Genomic DNA, 23,711 nt, shown 5'->3' with positions numbered 1-23,711 from the left:
GATCAAGGGTCGTGGATAAAATACAATGAATAAAAAAGAATATTCTTAAAAAAACAAATCAGCATGTGAGTTTAGTGATCTCTAGTAAAGAGAACACAATATTGTTATACTACATGTTTACCTTCCCCAGTCCCCATTGCACTGTAACAGAATTCATGCGTATGTTTTGTTGCTTGTGCTTTATTTATTTTGAACTGTTTTATTTTGTTTTAGTCATCTGGACTTCGATCTTGAGAAGACTTTGTTCCTTTTCATTGCTGGGAGGTACGAGTTTTCAAACAAAGGAGCTGACATCTTCCTAGAGTCCCTATCCAGGCTAAATTTTCTGCTGAGGGTAAGAAAGCTCGAAGATGCTATATGGTGCTTCTGTAGGCTTTCTTCTGGGGGCAGTGAAGAACTTTCGGCCTCCTTAAATAGTTTTCATGAGAACATACGATTTGGAAGATTTAAAGTGACAGCTGTGTAAAAATGGCTTTGATCTTTTAATTTACATATTGGGCTTGCTACATTGTTCACTTGTGTATTTGTCTATGTCCTTAGTTATATTTTTAGGAGAACCACAAGCCTATCCCATGGTATGTGCTATATTTTAAAACAACATTATAATATTCCCCCCAAATGAATTTGTAACTGCTTGAAAAATAAATACAGAGAAATCAAGCAAATGGAGAACAAAATTTTACCTTTTCAGTAACTGATAAGGGCTAACCATGGAATCTGTGGCTCAGACATATGGCAACAACAGGCCTCCTGATGCTACACTTTGGTGTTGACTTAGCTGTGACATCACAGGCAGCTCTGGCCATCGCCGTCCTGCTGCAAGGGAAGCAGACCCTGGGCGAACACGCACCGTAGGTTGATGGCCAAGCAGCCGTCCTCTGCAGAAGGACGCAGATGCACACAAACTCTGTTCCTCACCCACCTCAACAGCCACGCCTCCTCCCCTCGACTGAGAGTCTTGAACTATGAAAGCAGATGACCAACCACATAGAAACAGGAAGATAGGGAAAGGAGGTCCCCACTCCCAACAATGAAGAATAATTTTTTTGCTCAGAAAGGCGGGACTTAAAATAGGTTCCCAACTAATTAAGGAAAAAGATTTTTTTTAAACCTGTTCCAATAGAAAAAACTATAAAAATGGTACCATGTCAATTTATTGATTAAAGTTATTGGCTTATATTATAATCCTATCACATACAATGTAGACTAAATAACAGTAAAATGCTCACAGGGGACCAGTGTAAAATTTTGATCTTATTTTCAATCTTCAGTGCTCAGTCTAAACTTTCCTGAGCTTTGTAATACTCCCCAACCAAATTTTTACTTCCTGGACATAGATTTCTCAGAGCAGACATTGTGGCAAGTGTGCCAAAAGATTTATAGAAACCACATTCAGAAGGAAGAGGTACATTAATAAAAACCCAAGTCTGCAAAATAAAACTGAAGACCAGAAAGACTATTCCAGAATAAGCTGGAATAATCTTACTTTAGCATAGTTTCCTTTACAAAGATATAAGTTTATTTTTCCTAGAATCTTATATAATTGAACTCGTAAGGTTTTTACTCTTTTCCCCCGGGGTTCCCTTGTGCAGAGTATTCATTCTGAGATTCATCGAAGGTGCTTATATGTGTTCATTCCTTTTATATTGCCGAGAAGTATGATATTTTATAGCGATACCACTTTGTTTACTTATTCACCACTGTTTGTGGATATTTGGGTTGTTTCCAGTTTTGAGTTGTTGAAAAATGAAACTGTTACTTAGATTTTAATGCAAAAAGTTTTTCTAGGAAGTATGCAGGTTTCCTGGGGGACCCCTCCCCACAGCCCATCAGCTTGGCACAGATTCTGGAGCCCTTAAAAAAACTGTTATTTAAATCTTATTTCATCACATTTCTTAGTATGCTTCTTACTATTCGACAAACTTTATAGATGTACTCCCAACTACATCAAATATATATTATATTTAGGTACATTATTAACCAATTTATTCATACATTTATTAAATATTCACTTCATTTTTAGATATGAAGAAACAGCCAATTAATATTATTCCACATATCAGAGATAGTTATGTCCCTGGAGAAATGAAAAGATGTTATTCTCTTTCCGTATGGTACATTTGTTCTTTAAGAACACATCAGCTGCTCCTGGAGTGAGTTTCCTATTCTATGGCTTCCATAGACTTTTCAGTTGCTTGTGAGGCCTAGAGGGCAGAGGCCACTGATTAGGTGGTAAAATGCCCCCCACTCAAGAGATAGTCATTTCCAGAAGACATGGGCATTCATTCATCTGTTCATGGTTTAAGTGAGTTTACACTTTCATGCCCATGGTTCTTTGGTATGTCATTTCTGTCTGAGAGATGCTAGGCTAGTGGTATTTGTGGGAAGAAAAACCCCATAGATTTTAGAGTCAAAAACCCCAGTGAGAATCTCACCCCTTATAACAGTAATATCTTATAAGGGCTGAGACTCCTATATTGAGCCTCCCTGGCTCTCTTTTGACCTTGGTAAATCAAGTGGTATCTATTGTGAAGGGTTTTTGAGAGGATTGGGTTAACTTATGCATTTAAAGCACACAGCATGGTTCCTGCCACAACAAATCAGCTAAGCATATGCTTGCTTCTTCACCTTAGGACTGAAAAAATAAAATGCAATATCAAAAGAATCAAGATATGTGACAGAACACACACTGGAATAAAGAACAATCTGATAATCAGAGGGGAAGGGGATGGGAAGGGTCAACAAGGAACATGGATAAAGGACACATGGACAAAGCCAAAGGAGGGCAGGACCGAGGGTGGGAGGTGGGGATGGCAGGGGCAAAGGGGAGTGCTGGGGGGGAAATGGAGACAACTGTACTTGAACAACAATGAAACAAAGTTTAAAAAGATAAATAAAAATAGAGAGGCTGTTTCTTTTTAGAAGTCTATTGCTCTAAATACTGAAGGTCACCATAAGAACATCTGAATATAAGTCATTTATGACTTCTAAAACAATACTTCTCAAGGTAATGTGTAATTAACTGACCCTAAATAAACAACCTGTGCAAATCAGAAAAATAAAAAATAAAAATAAGAAGACGTCACAGAAAAATGTAAATAATCTTTTGTAGAAATCAATGTGTATAAGCGAAGAAAAAAATAGAATAAACCAAAACTAAATCCTCATTAAGTTTCCAATCTGAAATTTTAAAGAATGAATTTTGACCCTTTATTAGCTCATATAAATGTGAGCTAATATTACACAAAAGATTGTGGTATCAATGTTAATTGCTTATATTTTAGACAATTGATGCCATAAAATATTGCATCTGAATTTTCAAATTGTTAATCAATAAACATCTATTGAAAGCCCAATTTAAACTTAAATTTCTGAAAAAACCTCAGGAACGTGGGTACAATTTCTCTGTGAATCATAAACAGTATTCTTTTTTCTGAAGATATTTTAAATGCTTTTCTACAAAGTTTAAGGTCCATCTGTCAAACGTTTTATTTTACCTTGGGTCATTGACTCTTTTGTGTTTTCTGATCCCTCGCTAGATGCATAAGAGTGACGTCACAGTGGTGGTGTTTTTCATTATGCCTGCCCAGACAAACAATTTCAACGTGGAAACCCTGAAAGGCCAGGCGGTGCGAAAACAGCTATGGTAACTTCACCTCTTGTTCTCCAGCAGTAAATACAAAGGGTTACTCTTACGTGCATGATTTCTGTTGTATATCCCTGAGCTACTTTTTCCTTAAGATTTGCATAGCATAAATGCTCTTTGGTTCTCTTCCCATTGGGCTACTGTATTAGGTCATGCAATGCCTATACATACGTGTTACTATAACGACTTTGGAAAGAACTACCATACAAGGATAAAGCCTCCGTAAAAATCTTTAAGGATGGGTTGCATATGTCAGAAAAAAATATTGTAGAAATACAAAAACATATAAGTAAAGAGATTAGTATGATGACCTCTTACATGCTCACAGCCCATATTCAACAATCATCAACATATTCCCAATCCTACTACATCTATACCTATAGCCATGCCCCCTCCTGGCCCTCCACCTTTTTCTGAATATTATCAAGAAAAAAATGTTAAGCTCTGTGGGCTGGTCAGGGTGTTCTGCTGCCTCAGCTGTGGAGTATTTAACTCAAGCTAAATTGGTAAATAAGAAAATAATAAAAGAAGCTATACAAAAGAGACCTGTAATTGCAAAAATGCACTAGCAAAACAACAACATTTTCATGACAGGTAAAGATTTTAAATTGCCACATTGTTTAAATTATAAACCCTTCCCCCCCACCCCCATACAGGGACATTGCTCATTCTGTGAAGGAAAAGTTTGGAAAGAAACTCTATGATGCCTTATTAAGGTAGGTGTGTCGAACATTTAACAAGCCAGATATTTGGGGTGTGGCTATTCAAACTTAATTTCAGTGCTACAATGTATTTTTTGTTCCAAATATAAAGAAATTAGTAACCTTTAAAGATATGCTGCCTCATGTCACTAGGTTTTCTTTTATCCTTCATCTAATATGCATATATGCAGATGGGTTCTAATTCAATGAGAATCTTGTTCAATGTTAATATGCCAACTTGAAGCTGAGGAAGAGTTCATGAGATTTTAAAGCAAAATATAGAGTGACTTGATATGTTAAAATAATTACTTACATATTAAATTAGCATGTATTAACAAATGAAATATAATAAATAACAAATGAAATGTATATCTTTATAGATACAATAAAGTCTAAATAATAAAATCAAATTGGAATGTATTATAATATAATAATATTAAAATATATGAATTTTGCTATATAAAGAGAAAGCTATTTTGCCTCCTGACCCATGGTGGAAGGTGAGTATTATATCTTTTTATCAATGAAAGTATCAACTTATCGATGGCCAAGTTATGGCCATTTTAGAACATAATACTCAGAACTAGCCAAAACATGATGAAAGTGTGCCCCTGGTGGCTAACATGAATGCTTTAAAAGTTCATTTTGATTTTTTTATGCTATCAGATGTGGTTTGTTTTTTTTTAATCAAACTTATTCACACTTTAGGGAATTGCCTGTGAGACTCATTAGGAAACTACATTTACTTTTATTTTTAAGTGCTTAGAACAGTGTCTGACACACACAAAGTGCAGAATTACTGTCAGTTGTTTTTATTTTTATTAACATTGTTTTCCCTACAGAGGAGAAATTCCTGATATGAATGATATTTTTGATCGAGATGATCTAACAATTATGAAAAGAGCCATCTTTTCAACTCAGGTAGTAAAAAAGTGCCTACCACTTCCCGTAATTGTTAAATCAATTTAGATCAATATTTTAATGTATTGGTAGATACAGGAAGGTAATGTAATATAATGTACAGGAATTAGAAAGTCATTCTTATGTATTGATCTAAATGACAACTTTGTATTCGGGGTTTTCAGGGTTCTTTTTTAAAATCTCACTGACCCTGTCTTTGTATACAATTTAAAATTTTCACTGGATACTTACTTTGCGGGGGGGTGGATACCAGAGCCCCAGAGGTGGTTTTCCAAGGGCAAGCCAGACATTGCAGTCTGGGTGCACTGACCCCTGTGATTTCCCCAAATGTGAAAAACTCAACTGAGTGATTTGTGGTAGTGGGGGACTGAGTTTACCTTCTTGCCTGGCACACACACACAAAAAAATTCATTTGGACACATTACATCCAATTGAAAAGCTGTGTACATTGCAATGACAACAAAAACTTAAATTTCTCAAAAAACGCAAAATTTTGAGTTATAATAGAGAAAAGGTGAATGTATCCCAGGCAAGTGTAATTATTGCAAAATATTGTATTGTGTTGTATTGCAAGTGTTGTGTTAGGCATATACCAAAATCTTGTCATTAGTGAAGGTTCAGGCACCAGAGGACAGCCCCACTGGAAAGATCCAAAAGAGTAGTTCATCTTGGGTCAAGATGTCAGGATACTTTTATTCCAAATAAATCCCAGAAGCAGGCAAGAGGTCTTGGCCTTGCATATGTGTTTGCCATAGTATCTGAGGGAATTATCCTTCAACCCGCCATCCTCCTCCAAAACACACAAAACTTAGTCATCATCATTAGTGTCATCTCAAAAGACTGAAGGCAAAACGGTTGGATGACTTGTTACTGATGACCATTGTTGAAATTAGTCACACATTAATTCTTTCCACAACTGACATTTTCCTCCGTCGCTTCAGCGACAGTCTTTGCCGCCAGTGACCACTCACAACATGATGGATGACTCCACGGACCCCATCCTCAGCACCATCAGACGGATTGGGCTCTTCAACAACCGCACGGACAGGGTCAAGGTAGAGCTAGCTGTTTACGTAGGCCCCTTCACAATGATACGGAATAAATTTACTAATAATTTATTAAAAGCCTCACTTATTTGCTTTAACATCTATCAAAAATATTTTAAATATTTCTAAAGAAAATTAATGTTGTCTCCTGTCTTGGGTAATTTAAGCATGATGACTATTTTTATATCATTCTTAAGAATTGAAGAATATTTGTGGCTTTGAGTCATAATTCTAGCATTTATTTTCACTGAATAATGTGTCAGTAAGCATAATATTATCTAAGTTGTAATAACTTAATTTTTTTCTAAGAATAATTTCATTAACAAATCCCTGAGATTACACAAATCATTTTTTGTTTCTTTCTGATTAAGTTTGACTTAAAGGGAAAATGAGAATCTTCCAGTTTTAGAGAATGTAGCTAGTGAGATTTTTATGTAATTTTCTATAGTCTAATTCAAATTGACTCTTGATTTCTACAATGACTAGGCCCCTTGTTAGCTGCATACATAAGACCTGGTTTCTGTCACTCTATGATGTTTACTGAGGGCCCATTATACCAGGCATTTGCTAGGTGTGGCTGGCAACGGTGAACATGTCAACACATAATTGCTTAATACTACTCAATTTTGTTCACCAGTGTTCAAGATCAAGGTGTCACAAGCCTTCACCAATCCTTTCAAAGGTCCCCCTTTCCCCTCTCTCTTTCATCATTAGCAGATGACCTAACTGAGAATTTAAAAAGTACAAACTCCTCAGTGTCCCTCCAGACTGGCCTCAAATCTAGATTTTTCACCTATTCTTGCTTCTTTTCCTTGAGGACCAAAGGGTTTTTATAGGATCCCATTCCCTCCCACATTTCTTGAAACTTGCCATTTACCTTCTCTTACTCTGTAGGCAATACAAGACAACTCTTTTCCTTGCTGTCTACATATAATCTTTGAATTTCTCCACATTAGAAAACAGCTTTTCCTTAACCCTGCCTCCTTTCGATGTTCTTAAATGTTTCTGTCCTTCCCACTCTGCAAAATTTCTTGAAAAAATAGTCCATTCTTAAATTTAGTTTTTATCTTGTTTTTAGTCCTAAATATAGGCATGGGTGAATGTAGTGGAAGGAGACAAAATAAGGACTTACTGCAACAGTACAGGTGAGAGATGATGAAGGCCCCTTAGAGAAGCATGTCAAATGTACTGGAGAGGACAAAACAGGGGAAAGGACAGTTACATGGAGGACAAAAATCACACTTAGTGACCAATGGGCATTAGGAGTGAGAAAGAGAAAGACGGCAAGGATAATGCCCTGTTGGCTTTAGTATCTAACTAATACTTTCTAAAAACTAAGGAAAGGCTTTAACGGAAGTTGGTTTGAGGGTCATGTCATGAATTGGGTTCAGTTTATTTAAAGATTTTGTATATTTTTTAGAGATGATGAAGGGAGGGAAGAAAAGAGGGAGAGAAACATTGATCAGCTGCATTTTGCACCCCCCCCCAACCAGGGACCTGGCCCGAAACTCTGGCCCTGAGCCACAGTCAAACCGGCGCCCTTTCAGCTTTCAGGCCAGCATTCACCCCACTGAGCCACACCAGCAGGGCATGTTCTATTTTTGATAGAATGAGTTTGAGTTATGTGTGAGGTATTGAAGTTGAGATGTTGAATAGTTACTTAGAAAACACAGTCCTGAAAGAGCTATCAGTGCATGAACAGTAGTGGAGACTAAGGAATGACCACCCGCCTCGCTGGAAGACCAGGTTGAATGAATGCAGAGACATGTTGACACAAAGAAACCTAGATTTAAGAGGGGGATTAAAAGATAAGTCAGGGAAAGAAAGACAGAGCAGACAATTAGAAGAGAAAAATGTAGAAATCAAGCAGAAGAAATGTTCTTGATAGTAAGAGGAGCTCATAGTACAGCATTAAATGATACAAGCAATTTATAAAATGTGCACATGTGTATATATGTGGGTATTGCCCTGGGCCATAGAATTGTGGGTGGTTTGTATTTCCTCATTCATATTTCTGCATCTTAAAAGTTTTCAACACCTAACACACTTCCTATAACAAATAGGCTACAGAATTTTTCCTGGAAATGCAGGAATGTCTCTGCCAAGGATGCACCTTTCTTTACGTTTTTCAGCGGGACTGGGTCCACAGAGACTCATCACAGAGTGTATTAACAGCAACTTGGTCTCCTTCTCACTTCATTTATTTATATATTTTTGTCTCTTGGAAGGGTAATAGTGGGGACCAGAAAGCCTCTTACTCTCTGGTAGACTTCTGTCTTTCTCAGAACTTTTCATGTCATACCACATCTGTGGGGCTTCCTTTGACAATCCGTCTGCACCTGGCACATGTTATGTACAGTAAGTACAGATGGAAGTGGGGTGTGGGAGGGCAGGAAAAGGAGAGGTGAGGCTGGATTCCGTCGTTCTTGGGAGGACCGTGCCTGGAGGTGCCTTGACGTTTTGAACACAGTATGCTTTGCTGATCCATGTTTTCCAAGAAAGGTAACAGTAAGGCGATTTTCCAGAAATGGACAAGAACCTCATTTTCTGAACATATTAAACACTTTGTATCCCTATGTCATTGCTAATGAATGCTCTTTTCTCTTTATGACATACCCTCATCTTGGTCATTCTAACGACTCCTTTGGGATCCAACCTAAAGGCATCTCTTCCTTGCCCTTTTCCTTACTATACACTCATCTGCTTCAGACTAAACAATTGTTTCCTTATCTGCATTCCCCAGACACTTCCTATCTACTGCCGTTATAGGAATGGTCACATTGAGTTATGTACATAATTTTAAATGTGTCCATTTCTCCAGAGAGACTGTGAGTTCTTTGAGGCAGTGATCATGTCTCCTATTTTTTTCTGTTTTCATCCTGAGAAGCAGACACTAGGACAGGAGTAGATATGAAAATGCTTATTGGTGGAAATGCTGTGGAGGATAAAGAGGGGAGGCCTGAGCAGGCAGGGAGGTGCAGTCAGCCTGTGAAGAGGGCAGGAAGGAAGGATGGGGTAAGGAGAGCCAGAGACTACAGCCCCGTTCTAAAACAGGCTCAGCTTTTTTTTTTAGAAAGGAAAGTCAAAGGTAATTTTTAAAAATCCTAGGATTCATAATAATAAACAAATACATGAAAATATGAACAGGTAGCCAGATAATTTGGTGACTCACAAAGGGGGAAAAGCAGTGGACCAAGACTCAGCATGGCTTGTTAGTGGAAAAACACACACAGGCATGTGTGTGTACACAGAAACAAACAAGAAAAAAATAGTTTCAATGGCTAACACAAATTCAGTATCATTTTACTATGTTTTTTCCTTAATGTAAAAGATGCTTCTTTGTGCGTTGTTGTTTGCTGTTGACTTAATTTTAATATATGAGTGTTACTACGTACAACATTTTGCTGTATTTAACAGCCTTTTCTTTATGTTTTACTTTCATGTGTATCTTTCACGGACCAAAAGTTTCAAGTTGGCAAGCAAATGGCTGCCTCATTCTATGAGAAGTTGGCTGCCACATCTCTAAGGAAGCCAACACACCAGTCCTTAAAGACTGTACTTACGATGTCTGGCTTTGAATCTCTGCCACTTATTTAATTATAAATTTAGTTAGTCTGTCTACCACGCCTCAATCCTCTCATCTGTAAAATGATAATAAAAGGGGCCCACAGTTATAGAACTGTTGTGGGATTTAAAAAGTGATAGATGGTGCATTTGCTACAATATGGCACATGGCGAATGCATGATACAGGTTAGCTTTTAGTTGTCCTTAGTTCAGTAACAGCACAGGGTGGATACTTAATAACATTTAGGGTTGGGTGAGAGTAGAAGAAGGAATATTTGTGTTCCTGCAAGATTTGATACACTGTTTTATAAAAGAGATGACATATCAGCTAGATCTAGATCAAGGAGCAGTTCATCATGCAAATAACCAGAAGGGAGGCTCACCAGGCGGGAGCAGCAGATGAACTGGCACACATGTGCAGTGGCTCATGGCTTATGTAGAGTGAAGGGAGGAGGAAGTTCATCTCATACAAATTATTTATGCAGTTAAACCCATAAACATTTTGAGATATTCATTTATTATTATAAAGCAAACACATGCAAAAGAAGTAGAAGAATAATCTCTTTCTAACAATATATACCCAAAGCTGTAAGTCCTATTTGATTGCCTGTATATTTAACAGAACTCTCTGGAGTAGTTCTTAACTTTCAGAGTGAATTGATGAGTTTTCTGTGTAAGTGGGACCGTTCTATTCAGGAAACATGGCAGATTATTTTTACTTTGAATGTATCTTCTATCAGCACTGTGTTATAGTTGAGAAAAGCCTGGCCTGCCCATTGCAGTTCTCCACCCTGGGCTGACACTCTGAGGAAGTAACTCACTTCCTGGGACCTTACTTACTTCCCTCCTCGGAATAAACACAGTCAAACACGTGTTTGTTCCTTTGTTTTTCCTACTGATCCAGGGCTTGCTAAGGGCCAGGTGCTGTGCTAGGGGCTTTTGAACACAGGATCTCATCTAATCCTCCCTGTAGCATTGGGCTGACCTCTAATACCATTTCTTCCACCTTGGGCTTCTCCAGTTGGCTGTTTTAGGGCCCAGAGCAGCTGTCTTTTTATTTTAGTCGCTTGATTCATTATGTTTGGCTGGGAATGAAACAAATGAGCTGTGGTGTTTTCATGTTCCGAAATGGGCTTTGGAGAGTACAAATTTTCCTAAATGTGGAAATGCCAAATAGGCACAGTGCCTTCTAAGTCCCCCTTTCTTGATATTTGTCAAACGAGTATAATGGGCTGTTAATTTGATGGTTGCCCAGACAGCTGTACCTGTGCCTTTTGTCTATTTTCTTGGGGTGGTACTGTGCACATAATAGGAATTCAGATCATGCTTTCTAGAGGAAAATATCTTACCCATTTTTACTTTGCCAATGTGTGATTCCTGTGTTTGAGAAAATCGTTTTTATGATACTGGTTGTGGACATTTATTATTTTATTTCTTCTTAAGTTTAACATATCTCCTATTTATGAATCTACTGATATATACAAAACTAATGCCTATAAAGTCTTAGTTTCCTTATTTCTAAAATTAGGACAACAATGTTCATTTTACTCATCTCACAATGTTGCTAAGATGAAATAGGGCAATATATGTGAAAATTATTTTTAATATATAAAGCATTATAAACAACTAATTACTACTGTTGTAATATATCCAAATTAAGTAATCTCTTTGGAAGAATATACACTTATTTTGTGAATAAACAATAAAAGGTGTAGTGTGCTTGTTAAAACGAAGTTTCTTTTTCTTCTCCTCTTCCTCTCCCTCTTTCTCTTTTCCTTTCCCCTCCCAAACAATCCAGTCTTAGAGCCATTAGGTGGGGCAACATGGGTAAGTGTCTGCACTGGAAGGAGGAGTGCACTACAACAGTGCAGAGAAAGACGTCTGAGCCCAGACAGTGGGGCGGGTGCACACAGAGGGAGCAGCCCTGCTGTGGAGTCAGTGTGTAGTGAGGCCGTGTTTATGTACTGATGGAGCGGCAGTGGAGGAAGATGAGTCCAATGGAGGGCAATTGTGTTAGTCTGCTAGGGCTGCTGGCAGAATATGACAGAATGGGTGGGGAAGGTATTTTTGATAATGGAAAAATATTTTCTCATATTTTTGTGTCACTCATAATGTAATGACTACAGACACAACACCCATTTAAATTTAATCTGCATTATTAACTTTTCTCTACCACTTCCTTAAATCTATACAATCAGTTTATAATCATATGTAGTGTGTAGTGTTCACCTATTTTCACTCCATAAATACTCCAGCATGCCAATTTCATGCTACCAATGAGATATCACTGATCTGGAGATAGGAAGGGCAGTAGTATTTATTAGAGATTTATTTATCACCTTCTCCCAAACAATTGCCAGATGGGTGGCTTATAAACAAGAGATATTCATGTCTCACAATTCTATAAGCTGGGAAGTCCAAAGTCAAGTTGCCAACATGATTGAGTTCTGGTGAGACTCCTCCTGGAGTCTCCTGGTTCATAGGTGGCAACTTCTTGCTGTGTCCTCAAATGGGGCAATGGGCTAGGGATCTCTCCCCCTGTTATAAGGCACTAATGTATATAATGCATAATATATACTATATAGTAATATATTGTTATGTATAAAATAATGAAATAAAAATTTAAAGATAAAATAAAATAATAAAATATAAATTTATTATCTTATATTAAGCATATTATTATACTATATATTATATCACTGATTACATTATTTAATTACATATTATAGTAAGTATATGGTCATGTTATATAATATATATTATATTATATTGCCATATATAATAACCCCAGTACTATAAAATCATATTTTATTTATTTATTTTAAGATTTTATTTATTTAATTTTAGAGAGGGGAAGGGAGAAAGAGAGGGAGAGAAACATCAATGTGTGGTTGCCTCTCACATGCCCCCCTACTGGGGACCTGGCCTGCAACTCAGGCATGTGCTCTGACTGGGAATCAAACCAGCAGCCTTTTGGTTCTCAGGCCTGCGCTCAATCCACTGAGCTATGCCAGCCAGGGCCATATTTTATTTATTTTATTTATTTTAATAACTACTTAGACATGAGGGGAGGCTGACAGCTAACCTAATAATAGTTCAGTGAGAACCTGAATGAGTGGAAGAATAGGAGAACTCTTTCCTGCAGGTGACCAGCAAAGCAGCTTTTCCAGTGATGACTTCCCAAGCACAACCATGCGGTCCAGTTTCTGCCTTAGCAGAACATTGCAGACAGTGCAGCCCCAGAACAGGCTGACATACACGGACGAGAGACAACTGTTAAATGTTTTTGGCTAGTTTTATACATAGCCATTGGTTAAAATTAAACTGTAAATGTAAAAATTCATTATAGTAAAAAGAACAGTAATTGCCGAAACACATCACATCCTAATCATTTACTACATTTTACCATTACCTATGCCCTTAGGGTAATTTATGATTATTGAACCCACATGGTGAAAATACTCTCTAATAAATAGGTGAACACTACGCATTACATATGATTATAAACTGATTGTATAGATTTAAGGAAGTGGTAGAGAAAAGTTAATAATGCAGATTAAATTTAAATGGGTGTTGTGTCTGTAGTCATTACATTATGAGTGACACAAAAATATGAGAAAATATTTTTCCATTATCAAAAATATCCAACTCAGCAAAGAAATCACTCATGTCATTGATAAACCTGTGAATGTCTGACATACATCTCTGTATTTCACTCTTCCCTTTGCTTCTTAACAAAGAAGTCAACCAAAATTTATGTTAGAACTATATTTAGTCATCGGTTGGAACCATAAGTCAGTACTAAGTACAAGATTGTCTCAAAAATCAACAAAAGTATTATGTTATAATTGGCATGGAGTTTATAATAATGAGTATTATGTAATTTAATAGACCTTATTTTTTAGTTTTAGCTCCACAGCAAAACTGAGCACAGAGTAGAGAGTTCTAGTAGATCACCTTCCCCCAAACATGCACAACCTCCTCCACTCTCAGCCCCACCACAGTGATAACACTTGTCATGATGAACCTACGTTGACATGCCATTATCACCAAAGGTCCATAGTTTACATTAGTGTTCACCACTGGCGTTGTACCTTCTAAGTGTTTTCATAAGTATGGAATGACATGTAATCACCTACAGTATCATACAGAATAGTTCACTGCCCTAACAGTCTTCTGTGTCCTATTTATTTCTCTCTGCCTCCAACCCTTAGTAACCACTGATTTTTTCCTGTCTCCATAGTTTTGCCTTTTCTACACTCTGATATAGTTGGAAACATAAAGTTTATGGCTTCTTCATATTAGTTTCTTTCATTTAGTAATACGCATTTAAGGTTCCTCCTTTTCATGGCTGGATAGCTCATATTCTATCATCTGGATGTATCATAGTTTATTTATCCACTCACCTACTGAAGGATATCTTAGTTGCTTCTAAGTTTTAACAATTATGAGTAAGTTTGATAATAAACATTTGTGTGCAGATTTTGTGTATACATTTTTAAAATTGAGAATCATCTATTATAATTATATTCCTTATATCAGTAAAATTTACAACCAACTTAGGTGCAAATATATATTTATACTTTTGATTTTGGGTTCTTGAACCTTTACCAACACACACCGCATAAAGGCCATGGTGAATGCTGGCTTTTTCTCTGAGTAAACAGAGAGGCCGATGTAGGATTTTGACCAGGGGGGTGGCTGGCAGTTTTTAAAGGTTCACTCTGGTTGTTGTGTTGAGACCTTAGTGAAATAGAAACAGCTAGAGAACCAAATAAAACATTATTGCCAGTAAAGGCTGGGTCAGAGGATGTAGTTTAGCATGAGAACAAAGATGGCACACAAACTCCCCATCCACCAATCTAGGCCGTGGCATCTGAGGGAAAGATAGTCCCCAGAGTAGACACTTACCCAGAATGCTGAGAGGAGAAAAGAGCCCCCAGGTTTCTTCTTTCTTATCTCTTCCCCCCACCCACACCTGAATCTAGAACTCCTCAAGGATTCTATAGCATTAAAAGAATCAAATTGTAGGAGATTTTTTGCTTGAATTTCCTCTTCCTTTTTTTTCTCATTAGAATTTTCCTTTTTTAGGTGATTTTGCACCCAGAGTTCCTATCCTCCACCAGCCCCTTGTTACCCATGGATTACGAAGAGTTCGTCCGAGGTTGTCATCTTGGAGTATTTCCGTCATACTATGAACCGTGGGGTTATACTCCAGGTATGTGACATGTATAGATGGTAGAACGTTTTGAACTTTATTTCATACGTATGTACGTGATATTCAAACTTGGCGTATAAGTCACTATTGGGAAGAGAAGCACAAAACCAAAGCTTACGTGACAGAAGGAATGTGGGAAGTCATTTATGTCAGGTAAAGAGAATGATACAGCACTTCTGGCAGACTTTCCACCAAAATGTCATTTTACAGGACAAAGTTAAACTTGATTGAAATGATAAAGGAATTATACATATTGTTAAGGTGTTATAAAACATAAGGAGATGAGCCCCAACCAGCGTGGCTCAGTTGGTTGGGCAGCACCCCACAGAGTGAAATGTTGCTGCTTCGATTCCTGGTCAAGGCACACGCCTGGATTGTGGGTTCAGTCCCCGGGTCAGGGGCATACAAGAGGCAACGAATCAATGTTTATCTCTCACAGTGATGTTTCTCTCCCTCTATTTATCCCTTCCTTCCTTTTTCTGTAAGAAAATAACTAACTAACTAAATAACTAAATAACTAAATAACTAAATAACTAAATAAATAAAATGTTTTTTTTTAAAATGAGACAAAAAAGAGTTTGGAAAATATTCCATAGTGAATGAGTCATTCTGTTTGGGATTAACCCAAGGAAGTTGGCCACTCCTAACCTAACCTATAATTACAGAAATAATGAAACATCAGGTGCTATAAGTTAGCATATTAGACAACTCTAATATTTAAAAAAATAATCCTTTTTATATAATACCAACTCAAACTCACTCCAGAACAACACGTTAAAGTCTGTGTTTTTAGAAAGCCCAATGAATATTTATTTCATTAAATTCACCAAATGAAGAGTTTATATGGATACCTGGTATTTTACTACGTGTGTGTTAATCAGTATTTCTAAAAGAAGAATTTGTTAAGTTTCATAGAATTGTAGCCAAAACTGTATGTATGTATGTATCTATATGTCTATGAACTTTTCAAAAGTTCATATATGTCTATGAACTTTTCTAGAAGTCCCATAGTTTTTATCAGATTCTCAAATGAATCAATAATCTTATTCTACCTTTCTCTCCTTGTCACCCCACCCCCATCCTAAATTAGGAAATCACAGCTCTCCAGCGAAAAACCAAAAGGAAATAGTTGATTGCAGAACAGGAGAAAAGGTCACAGTCTAAACTGTGTTACTTCATAGGCATGGGGAAATCTCTCTCTTTTTTTTAAACCTAACCCCACTAGCCAACCAAGAATTATTCCACAACCAAGTACAATTTCCTTGTTAAAAATACAGCTATCCTTGAAAGTAGTAATGTTTTGTGAGACATATTTGATATTTTCTGAAAAACAGGTTTTGACTAAAAGGTGAGGGAGGACTGAGACCATGGGGTTCACCGGAGCACGTAAGAAAGTGGAAGGGGTTTGTGCAGGGGGAGATTTCTATGGTGGGAGGAGCTGGTCATGGCCAAAACATTTACCCATCCCATTAACTTGCCCAACACTTAGAAACAGAAGCTTGGAATGGAGTGAGAAGCAAAACCAGTAGTGAGAGAGACTGTGTAGAGTAGCAGTTCCCAGCAAGAGCTCTGGAGCTGGGCCCCTGGCTGCAAATCCCAGCTCTCCCACGCCCTTGACTTTGTGATGTTGGCCAAGCTGTTTAACCTATCTGTCTTAAATTTCTTCATCTGTAAGGTGGAAATAATGGAGGCCTCATGCCACACGATTGCTGAAAAGATTAGATGAGTTAACACAAGTGAAGAGCTGAATACTGAGCCTGGCACAAAGTAAACGTTGCCATCACTGGGGTAGATGGGGCCTTTTTTCTCCTCTGAGTGGGTAAGAGGACACTGGAGCTGGTCTGAAGCCAAGCCTTTGTCTGTTTCCCCGGCAGCCGAGTGCACTGTGATGGGTATCCCCAGTGTGACGACCAACCTCTCCGGCTTTGGCTGTTTTATGCAGGAGCACGTGGCTGATCCTACTGCCTATGGTGAGGTTTCTCATTACTAACCCATCCCAGGGAGAAGGGACATTTAACCAAACAGAGCCCAAGGTCTTCACAGAACCTAACTCTAGAGCTGTCCTGTTTAAGCTAATGTTTGTATCTCTTGTTTAACAAAAAGTAGATTTAATTATGTGGTCTACAGAAAAAATAAAAATACTATTAATATTAAATACATTGCCCTAAAGACAAACTAGAAAAATGAGTGAAATGAACAAACAAAACTGACACAGAAAAATAACTGCCAAAGAAGTTTTGCAGGGCAAAACTTGGCCCTGGCTGGTGTAGCTCAGTGCATTGAGCGCGAGCTGTGAACCAAAGGGTCGCCATTTCAATTCCCAGTCAGGGCACATACCTGGGTTGCAGGCCAGGTCCCTAGTGGGGGCCACATGAGAGGGAACCACACGTTGATGTTTTCCTCCCTCCCTTCCCCTCCCTCTAAAAATAAATAAATAAAACCTTTAAAAAAAGTGTTAAACTTGGATCAACCTGCCCTTTACCTTTTTTTCCCTGAACTGGTTTGTCCCTCTTCTACCTACTATAATCTCAGGAGTGATATTACAATAACTGTGGTCATTGGTTGGCATAATTATTTCAAAGGTCTATGCCACATTAGCAAAATTCACTTAGGTTGTTGAAGATGGCAGGAAAATTTGCATATCACCATTTCTAAGTCCATGTTGCCTAGCAGCAAGTGAAGCCCCAGTGGGCTCGATTCTCTGCCTACATGCTGCCAATTCCCTGCTCTTCATTGTCCCTGTTCTCTTTCCTCAGGCTAGATTCTCAGCCACAGATGCACACTGGGTACACTGGGGGGTCTAAAAGGCCCTGACATCCAGGTCACCCCAGAAGTGAGCAGCCCAGGAAGAATCATTGATCCAGAGTATCCCTATACCACCAGATTTTTTTTGAAGCAACACCCATTCTGTTGGCTGTATATTGGTGAGAGTTTTTAGAGTGTGAGGATACCATAGAAGATACACAGCCTTGGAAGGGAAAAGATCGAGTAGAGGCAGTAGGGAGTTAGGGAGTAGGCAGTGCACGTGATCTACCAAAGACCCTAAGAAATAGGAGAGGAAATGCTCTAAGGTGAGCTCCACTTTTAACCTGTGTTTTGGCTTTTGTGCCCTTCAGGTATTTACATTGTTGACAGGCGCTTCCGCTCCCCAGAAGATTCTTGCAATCAGCTGACTCAGTTTCTCTATGGATTTTGCAAACAGTCACGCCGCCAAAGAATTATCCAGAGGAACCGAACTGAGAGGCTCTCAGATCTTCTGGACTGGAGATACCTAGGCAGAGTAAGCAAATTTGTGATCAACACAGAGGACCACTTAATGAATTCCACTGAATCACAAATACACTGATTCTAGTCATAATTTGTAAAATCAAGTCATAGTTGTTAAAATGTCTGTGATTTTTATGTACTTTTTTTCACATATTATGAATTTGCAGAGTCTTAAACCCAGTCTTTCACACTCAGTCTGATCCCATAACAGCAAGCCCATCGGGATCTAGCGCCAATCTTATTCTATGGTCATCGCTTAACTGGATGCATTACGAGTGTGCGGAAGTATTTCAGGAAGATGAGGAAAACATCCAGAGGAAAACTCCTACTTTGTTTCGCTCTAAGAGATAATGTGATCTTATCCCTTAGCTACAGTGGTTAACAGGAATAATACTCCTTTTCAAATGACAAATGCAAAGAAAAACACCTTCTTCCATGCAGTAGGTTTATAAGTACCCAGTGTTCATATATAATAGCACTGGCTGATTTATATAATAAAATATGTACTCAGTTTGCCTTTGCATAATGTATCTGCTGAGATACTGCTCAGCTTCCCCAGACAAATGATAGATGCTGCCATTTGCTGCATATCTGCACACCCTAATCCTAATGCTCATTGCAACCCTGGATGAATAATTTTGTTGTCTTCTTATTATAGTGAAAGGAGAATGATAAGGGTCTCAGGCAGAGGTTTTCAATTTTTTTCATCTCATGGCACACATAAAGGAATCACTAAAATTCTGCAGCATATCAAAAAATATCTCTTGTTGCCAATCTATCAAAAAAAATAAGTATGGCTATTGCGGTGTTGGCTGTTGGTATTTTTCTCATTTGACAATTTAAGGGAAAAGAGGTTGATGCCTGTGACTAAACAGTCAGCTATTGCATGTTCTAAAAATTCTTGCGGCAGGGACACTGGTGGAAAATCACTGCTCTTTATGTGCTTATTCAGGCCTCATCTTTTTTCCCCACACCAAACAGCTTCTCTGTGGAATGAAACCAGTGTTTTCAGTGCTCTTAGCACTAATTCAGAATTCAGTCGGGCCCATATGGCTTTTCCATCCAATGTTTTGTAGCATATCTTGACCTGTTTATTGAAAAAATAATTATGAGCTATCATTTTCTCCTGATTCTCAAATGTAGGATGAATAGAATGTCACTTTTTTAAAAATACATTTTATCACTAAGACAAGAATATTTTATGTAATAACTTGGTTGTGGAAGTATATAAATCTTTAACTTGTGAATTCATCTACTATCATAGTATTATCAGCATGCCAGGCACCTGACCTTAAGCAGAGCCTTTCCAGATAAATTCCATATGGAACCCACATCACCACCAACGGTAAATATTTTATGTATTGCGTATTTGTTTTGAAAGCTGAATTTATTACTTACGATAACTCTTAACAATACCTTTTAATTCGAAAGTAGCTAAGTACACTATGATACGTTTTCACAGTGTCGCATCAAAGCAAAGACCAGAGGAACTGACAAATCAGACCAACTCACAGCCCTTGATGCAGAGTTGGCCTCGTGTGTGAGATGGGCAGGCAGTGAGCTAACTCAGGTCACTGGAGCAGCACCTCCACACTAAAACTCTCTCGGACTCAGTGCTTGAAACCATCCCATTAGACATCCATTCGTTTGAAAGTTGCTCAAAAACAAAGTAGCCTGCTTTAACTGGAAGTTGATTTTCTACCCAAGGAAGTGTTTAAATATAGGGTGACAACTTGGCAAGAGTAATACAGACTGAATCCAAGGACCACAGGAAAAATTGAGGGGGCATTCATGTTCCACTCAGCAGTGCCCATTGGGGAGTCTTCTGAAATTCAACTACACTATATCAATGGGACAATATAGACTGCTTGCCATCAGATTCACTTAGAGGGACATAAGACAGAAATACAGCTAGAAGCAGGGCAGTATCAGACATTTGTCTTTGGTGGGACTGTCCTTACAACAGTCTACACAGTGGTTGAGGAGCTACACTTCTTTGTCCCCCTGACCTTCAGGTGATAGATTAGGTGCAAGAACCGGTAACATTGGGTATGAGATTCATCTTGGCTTCTAGGACTCACAGGGGCCAGTATCTTTTATTAATTCCCACAGACATAGTCCGTGGTCTCTTGTAATTGGAATATGCCCAATTAGCAGACTCATCAAATTCAGAGATTTTCCCAATGTACAGAGCCTCCAAGTTCAAATGTTAATTTCCCAATCAAGGGTCACTTTTACCATAAATAATTTTGCCTGATAATACAATTTATATTCCACCTTTACCAGGTATCCAAGAGAACAGATCTAGAAAGTTAACTCAAGGTAAAATTTGCCCATAGAGAAAGTGAAAGGGTTTTGTAAATCCCTCAAACTTCACTCCCATGTTCATGATTTTAGCAGAGTTAATTGCTCAGCATTTTTAGAGGTGAATGCTCCAGTTGAAGATAATTAATCTTCATTAATCTACACATTCAACCATTGAATATGGAGTGTCTCCTCTGAGCCAAGCCCTAAGTGCAGGACTCAGCTTTTTTTCTCCTGTGTTACTTTTGGGTAGTGTCTGAACCTTGAAATGACTCTACAAGTATGACATAATAATAATGGATAAAAGCGGTTTAAATACATTGACAAGCACTGTGACAATTTCATACACATTTCTCCTCAAGAAATGGGGAGCTCACTCAAACATGAGCACCTCTAAAGAGCAGGGACTGTGTTTCTCATCTGCTTCCTTGGTGCCATTATTGTGCCTCACCTGTGTTTGGTGCTTAGTATTGCACCCAAATGAGTTATCTCAGTGAATCTTAGGCAGAAGGGCAATTGGACTAAATCCTAGTGATCTTTGCTCATTAACTGAAATACAAATAGCTGGTGGGAGTTCAGGGTGAGCTCAGTGGCCGTCAGTTTCCAGAATGCTTTGTGGTGGTGGCCGTCCATGGCTTGTGCAGGCTGGCCGCGTCCTGCAGTTTCACTGAGCAAATCTAAAGGATGACGGAGAGTGACACTTTCAGCAGTGTAACACAACAGTTGACGTGGAAGGTTCTAGAGTGATCATCACCCTGGAAAAAGTGTCTGCTCTACCATGTATATGTTTTATGACCTTGGCCAAGTCATTTGGCCTCTCTAACCCTTAATTTTCTTTTGTAAATCAGAAAAACAAATTTATTGCAATGCGGTTATAAAGTAAGAAAACATATAAGTAGTACCTGGCACATGTCGATGCTATTAAAATAAAGTTATTTATTTAATGAATCTCTCTTGAGCTTGTTGGTACCAGAATCAAAACAAACCAAAATCAGTAGCCTCTGAAGAGACCACTGAAAATATCCAACTGTGTTTTTTTGTAATAAAATGCACATGCAAAATGTTTACATATTGAAAAATTAAGTTTTTTTAATGTTTGTGTCTTATTTTATCTTTGACAGACAGAAGGATTTAAATATCCCAGGCCTTCCTCAGTTCCACCTTCTCCTTCAGGGTCTCAGGCCTCCAGTCCTCGGAGCAGTGATGTGGAAGATGAAGATGAAGATGACAGATATGACGAAGAAGAGGAGGCAGAGAGGGATCGGTTAAATATTAAGTCGCCATTTTCTCTGGGTCGCGTCCCTTATGGGAAGAAAAAGCTACATGGTGAATATAAGAACTGAACTCCACACTTGTTCAGCAGAGCTCATTTAGTGAGAGCATAGTAAGAATGATTATTTAAAGAAATGAAAAGTATCACAAATTTCATTTTCTTCTTCTAAGAATCACAGTGGGATTTATTCTCGGCCTCAAAAATAGAAATTAAGTCAGTAACAATTTTATAACTTAAAATCCAAGTTATTTTCTTCCATTTCTTTTCCCCCAGTAAATTTCAGCATGAGGAAGTGTTAATTAAAGGAGGAAGACTGGAAGTGTTTTTAAAATGGTTAATTGAAGCAATAACAATTTTTGTTTACTAGCATTTCCAAATTATCATCACCATGATCCTTTGTTTAGTATTTATACAGCTTCTATATCTACCAAACAAGTCTCCCATTCCCCCCACCCCCCGAAAAGATCCTGTTCTTAATCATGAAGGTTTAATACCTACCTGTTTTAATCAGCTTAACAATAACCCACAACCTTCGGACCAACTAATACCTACCTATTTTTTAAAAACTCCATCTTTAATGATTATTTTCACTTTTCACATGTGCCAGAAACATGAATTCATATCTTGCTTTTCTGATAACCAAAATACATAATAAAACAGCTATCCTAAATCTACACCTCGATGCATATCTCTGCACATTTACAAGATCACATCTCAAATTAATTTGTGCTGTGGCTTCTGATCATAACATATTTTTATTGTTTAAAGGGAAAACCTATTTGAAAACATGTTCACTTAGCTAAACTGTTAAATCTAAATTAATAAATATATCATATTTAAAGATTTAACTTTCATTGATAATGTCTTATTTTAAATTCTTTTAGACATTTAAGTAAGATAGCACATAAATCACCTGCTACATAATAGTGCCTTATAATAAAGAAAAAATTTAAATGTGTTTAAAAAAGCATCAAAAAGAAAATTTAGAATCAACTTTGTAGTAAGGACAGTGTCTCTAACGCATCTATGAGATGCTCGGAGACACTTGAATGACTGTATTGAAACATGTTTTAAATGTAATTAAATCTAAATTGGCAAAACCAAAGCAAAACAAAGTCACACACACTCTTGGACTGTGTTTTTCACAACTGAGAATTATTACTGAGTGTTATTTCGATCACAGCGAACACCTTCGTTGGCATGTCAGCTGGTCTAGGTCAATAGAGGCTCTAAAAATGTTCTGGTCTTCTCAGCATGGTGCTCTCGATGGCGAGGAGGGAAGAGCAACCGTGGTGTTGCATCCCACGGTTCAAGACCAGCTCAGAACTGTACCCAGGTTTCCTGCTGCCCCGCTGTTAGGGAAAATGTAGGAGAATGGTGGGCACACACATCAGGCCAAAATGGGAGATGGCTTCAAGCTCGCCTCATGTAGAGGTTTGGGTAGAAGGGAAATCAATGACCTAAAGCTCAAGCCTTGAATCAGGCCCCATGGATGCCAATGAACCCGGTGTCTGCAGGGCAGTTTGGAAAGGTCTGCGCCGAAGATCAGAAACAGTATGAGATGGGTTCGTGCTGCAGTACAAACACCCTTTTGCTGAAGTACCAGGGAGATCTAATGATAAAAAGGAGTTTCACTATTACAATAACCATAAAAAATGTATCCCTGGTAAAGTGGTACACTGTATGTGTTCAAATAATACTCTTAATTGGTAATTGGCTGGGTCACTGATGGAAAACATGAGCTATATAATAGAATAACTTATTAATATA

General features: G+C 38.0%; 1 protein-coding gene across 1 annotated transcript in view; it reads left to right on the top strand.

Moving 5' to 3' along the window:
• Positions 1-22,396, top strand: part of GYS2 (glycogen synthase 2) — a 41,146-nt gene extending 18,750 nt beyond the window's left edge. The window contains exons 7-16 of the mRNA XM_053661731.1: positions 214-334; positions 3,540-3,646; positions 4,303-4,362; positions 5,190-5,268; positions 6,210-6,323; positions 14,971-15,097; positions 16,972-17,067; positions 18,214-18,377; positions 19,629-19,709; positions 21,790-22,396. Coding sequence (XP_053517706.1) covers positions 214-334; positions 3,540-3,646; positions 4,303-4,362; positions 5,190-5,268; positions 6,210-6,323; positions 14,971-15,097; positions 16,972-17,067; positions 18,214-18,377; positions 19,629-19,709; positions 21,790-22,011 — 1,171 coding nt within the window. The 3' untranslated portion in view covers positions 22,012-22,396. The remainder of the gene's footprint in view (positions 1-213; positions 335-3,539; positions 3,647-4,302; positions 4,363-5,189; positions 5,269-6,209; positions 6,324-14,970; positions 15,098-16,971; positions 17,068-18,213; positions 18,378-19,628; positions 19,710-21,789) is intronic.
• The last annotated feature ends 1,315 nt before the right edge of the window (positions 22,397-23,711 follow it).

Source organism: Artibeus jamaicensis, unplaced genomic scaffold, assembly GCF_021234435.1.
Source record: "Artibeus jamaicensis isolate MK-2021 breed Jamaican fruit bat unplaced genomic scaffold, CSHL_Jam_final contig_233, whole genome shotgun sequence".
In the NCBI taxonomy this organism is placed as follows: Eukaryota; Metazoa; Chordata; class Mammalia; order Chiroptera; family Phyllostomidae; genus Artibeus; species Artibeus jamaicensis.
Note: the sequence above shows the minus strand (reverse complement) of the source record. Positions and strands in the feature narration are given on the sequence as shown.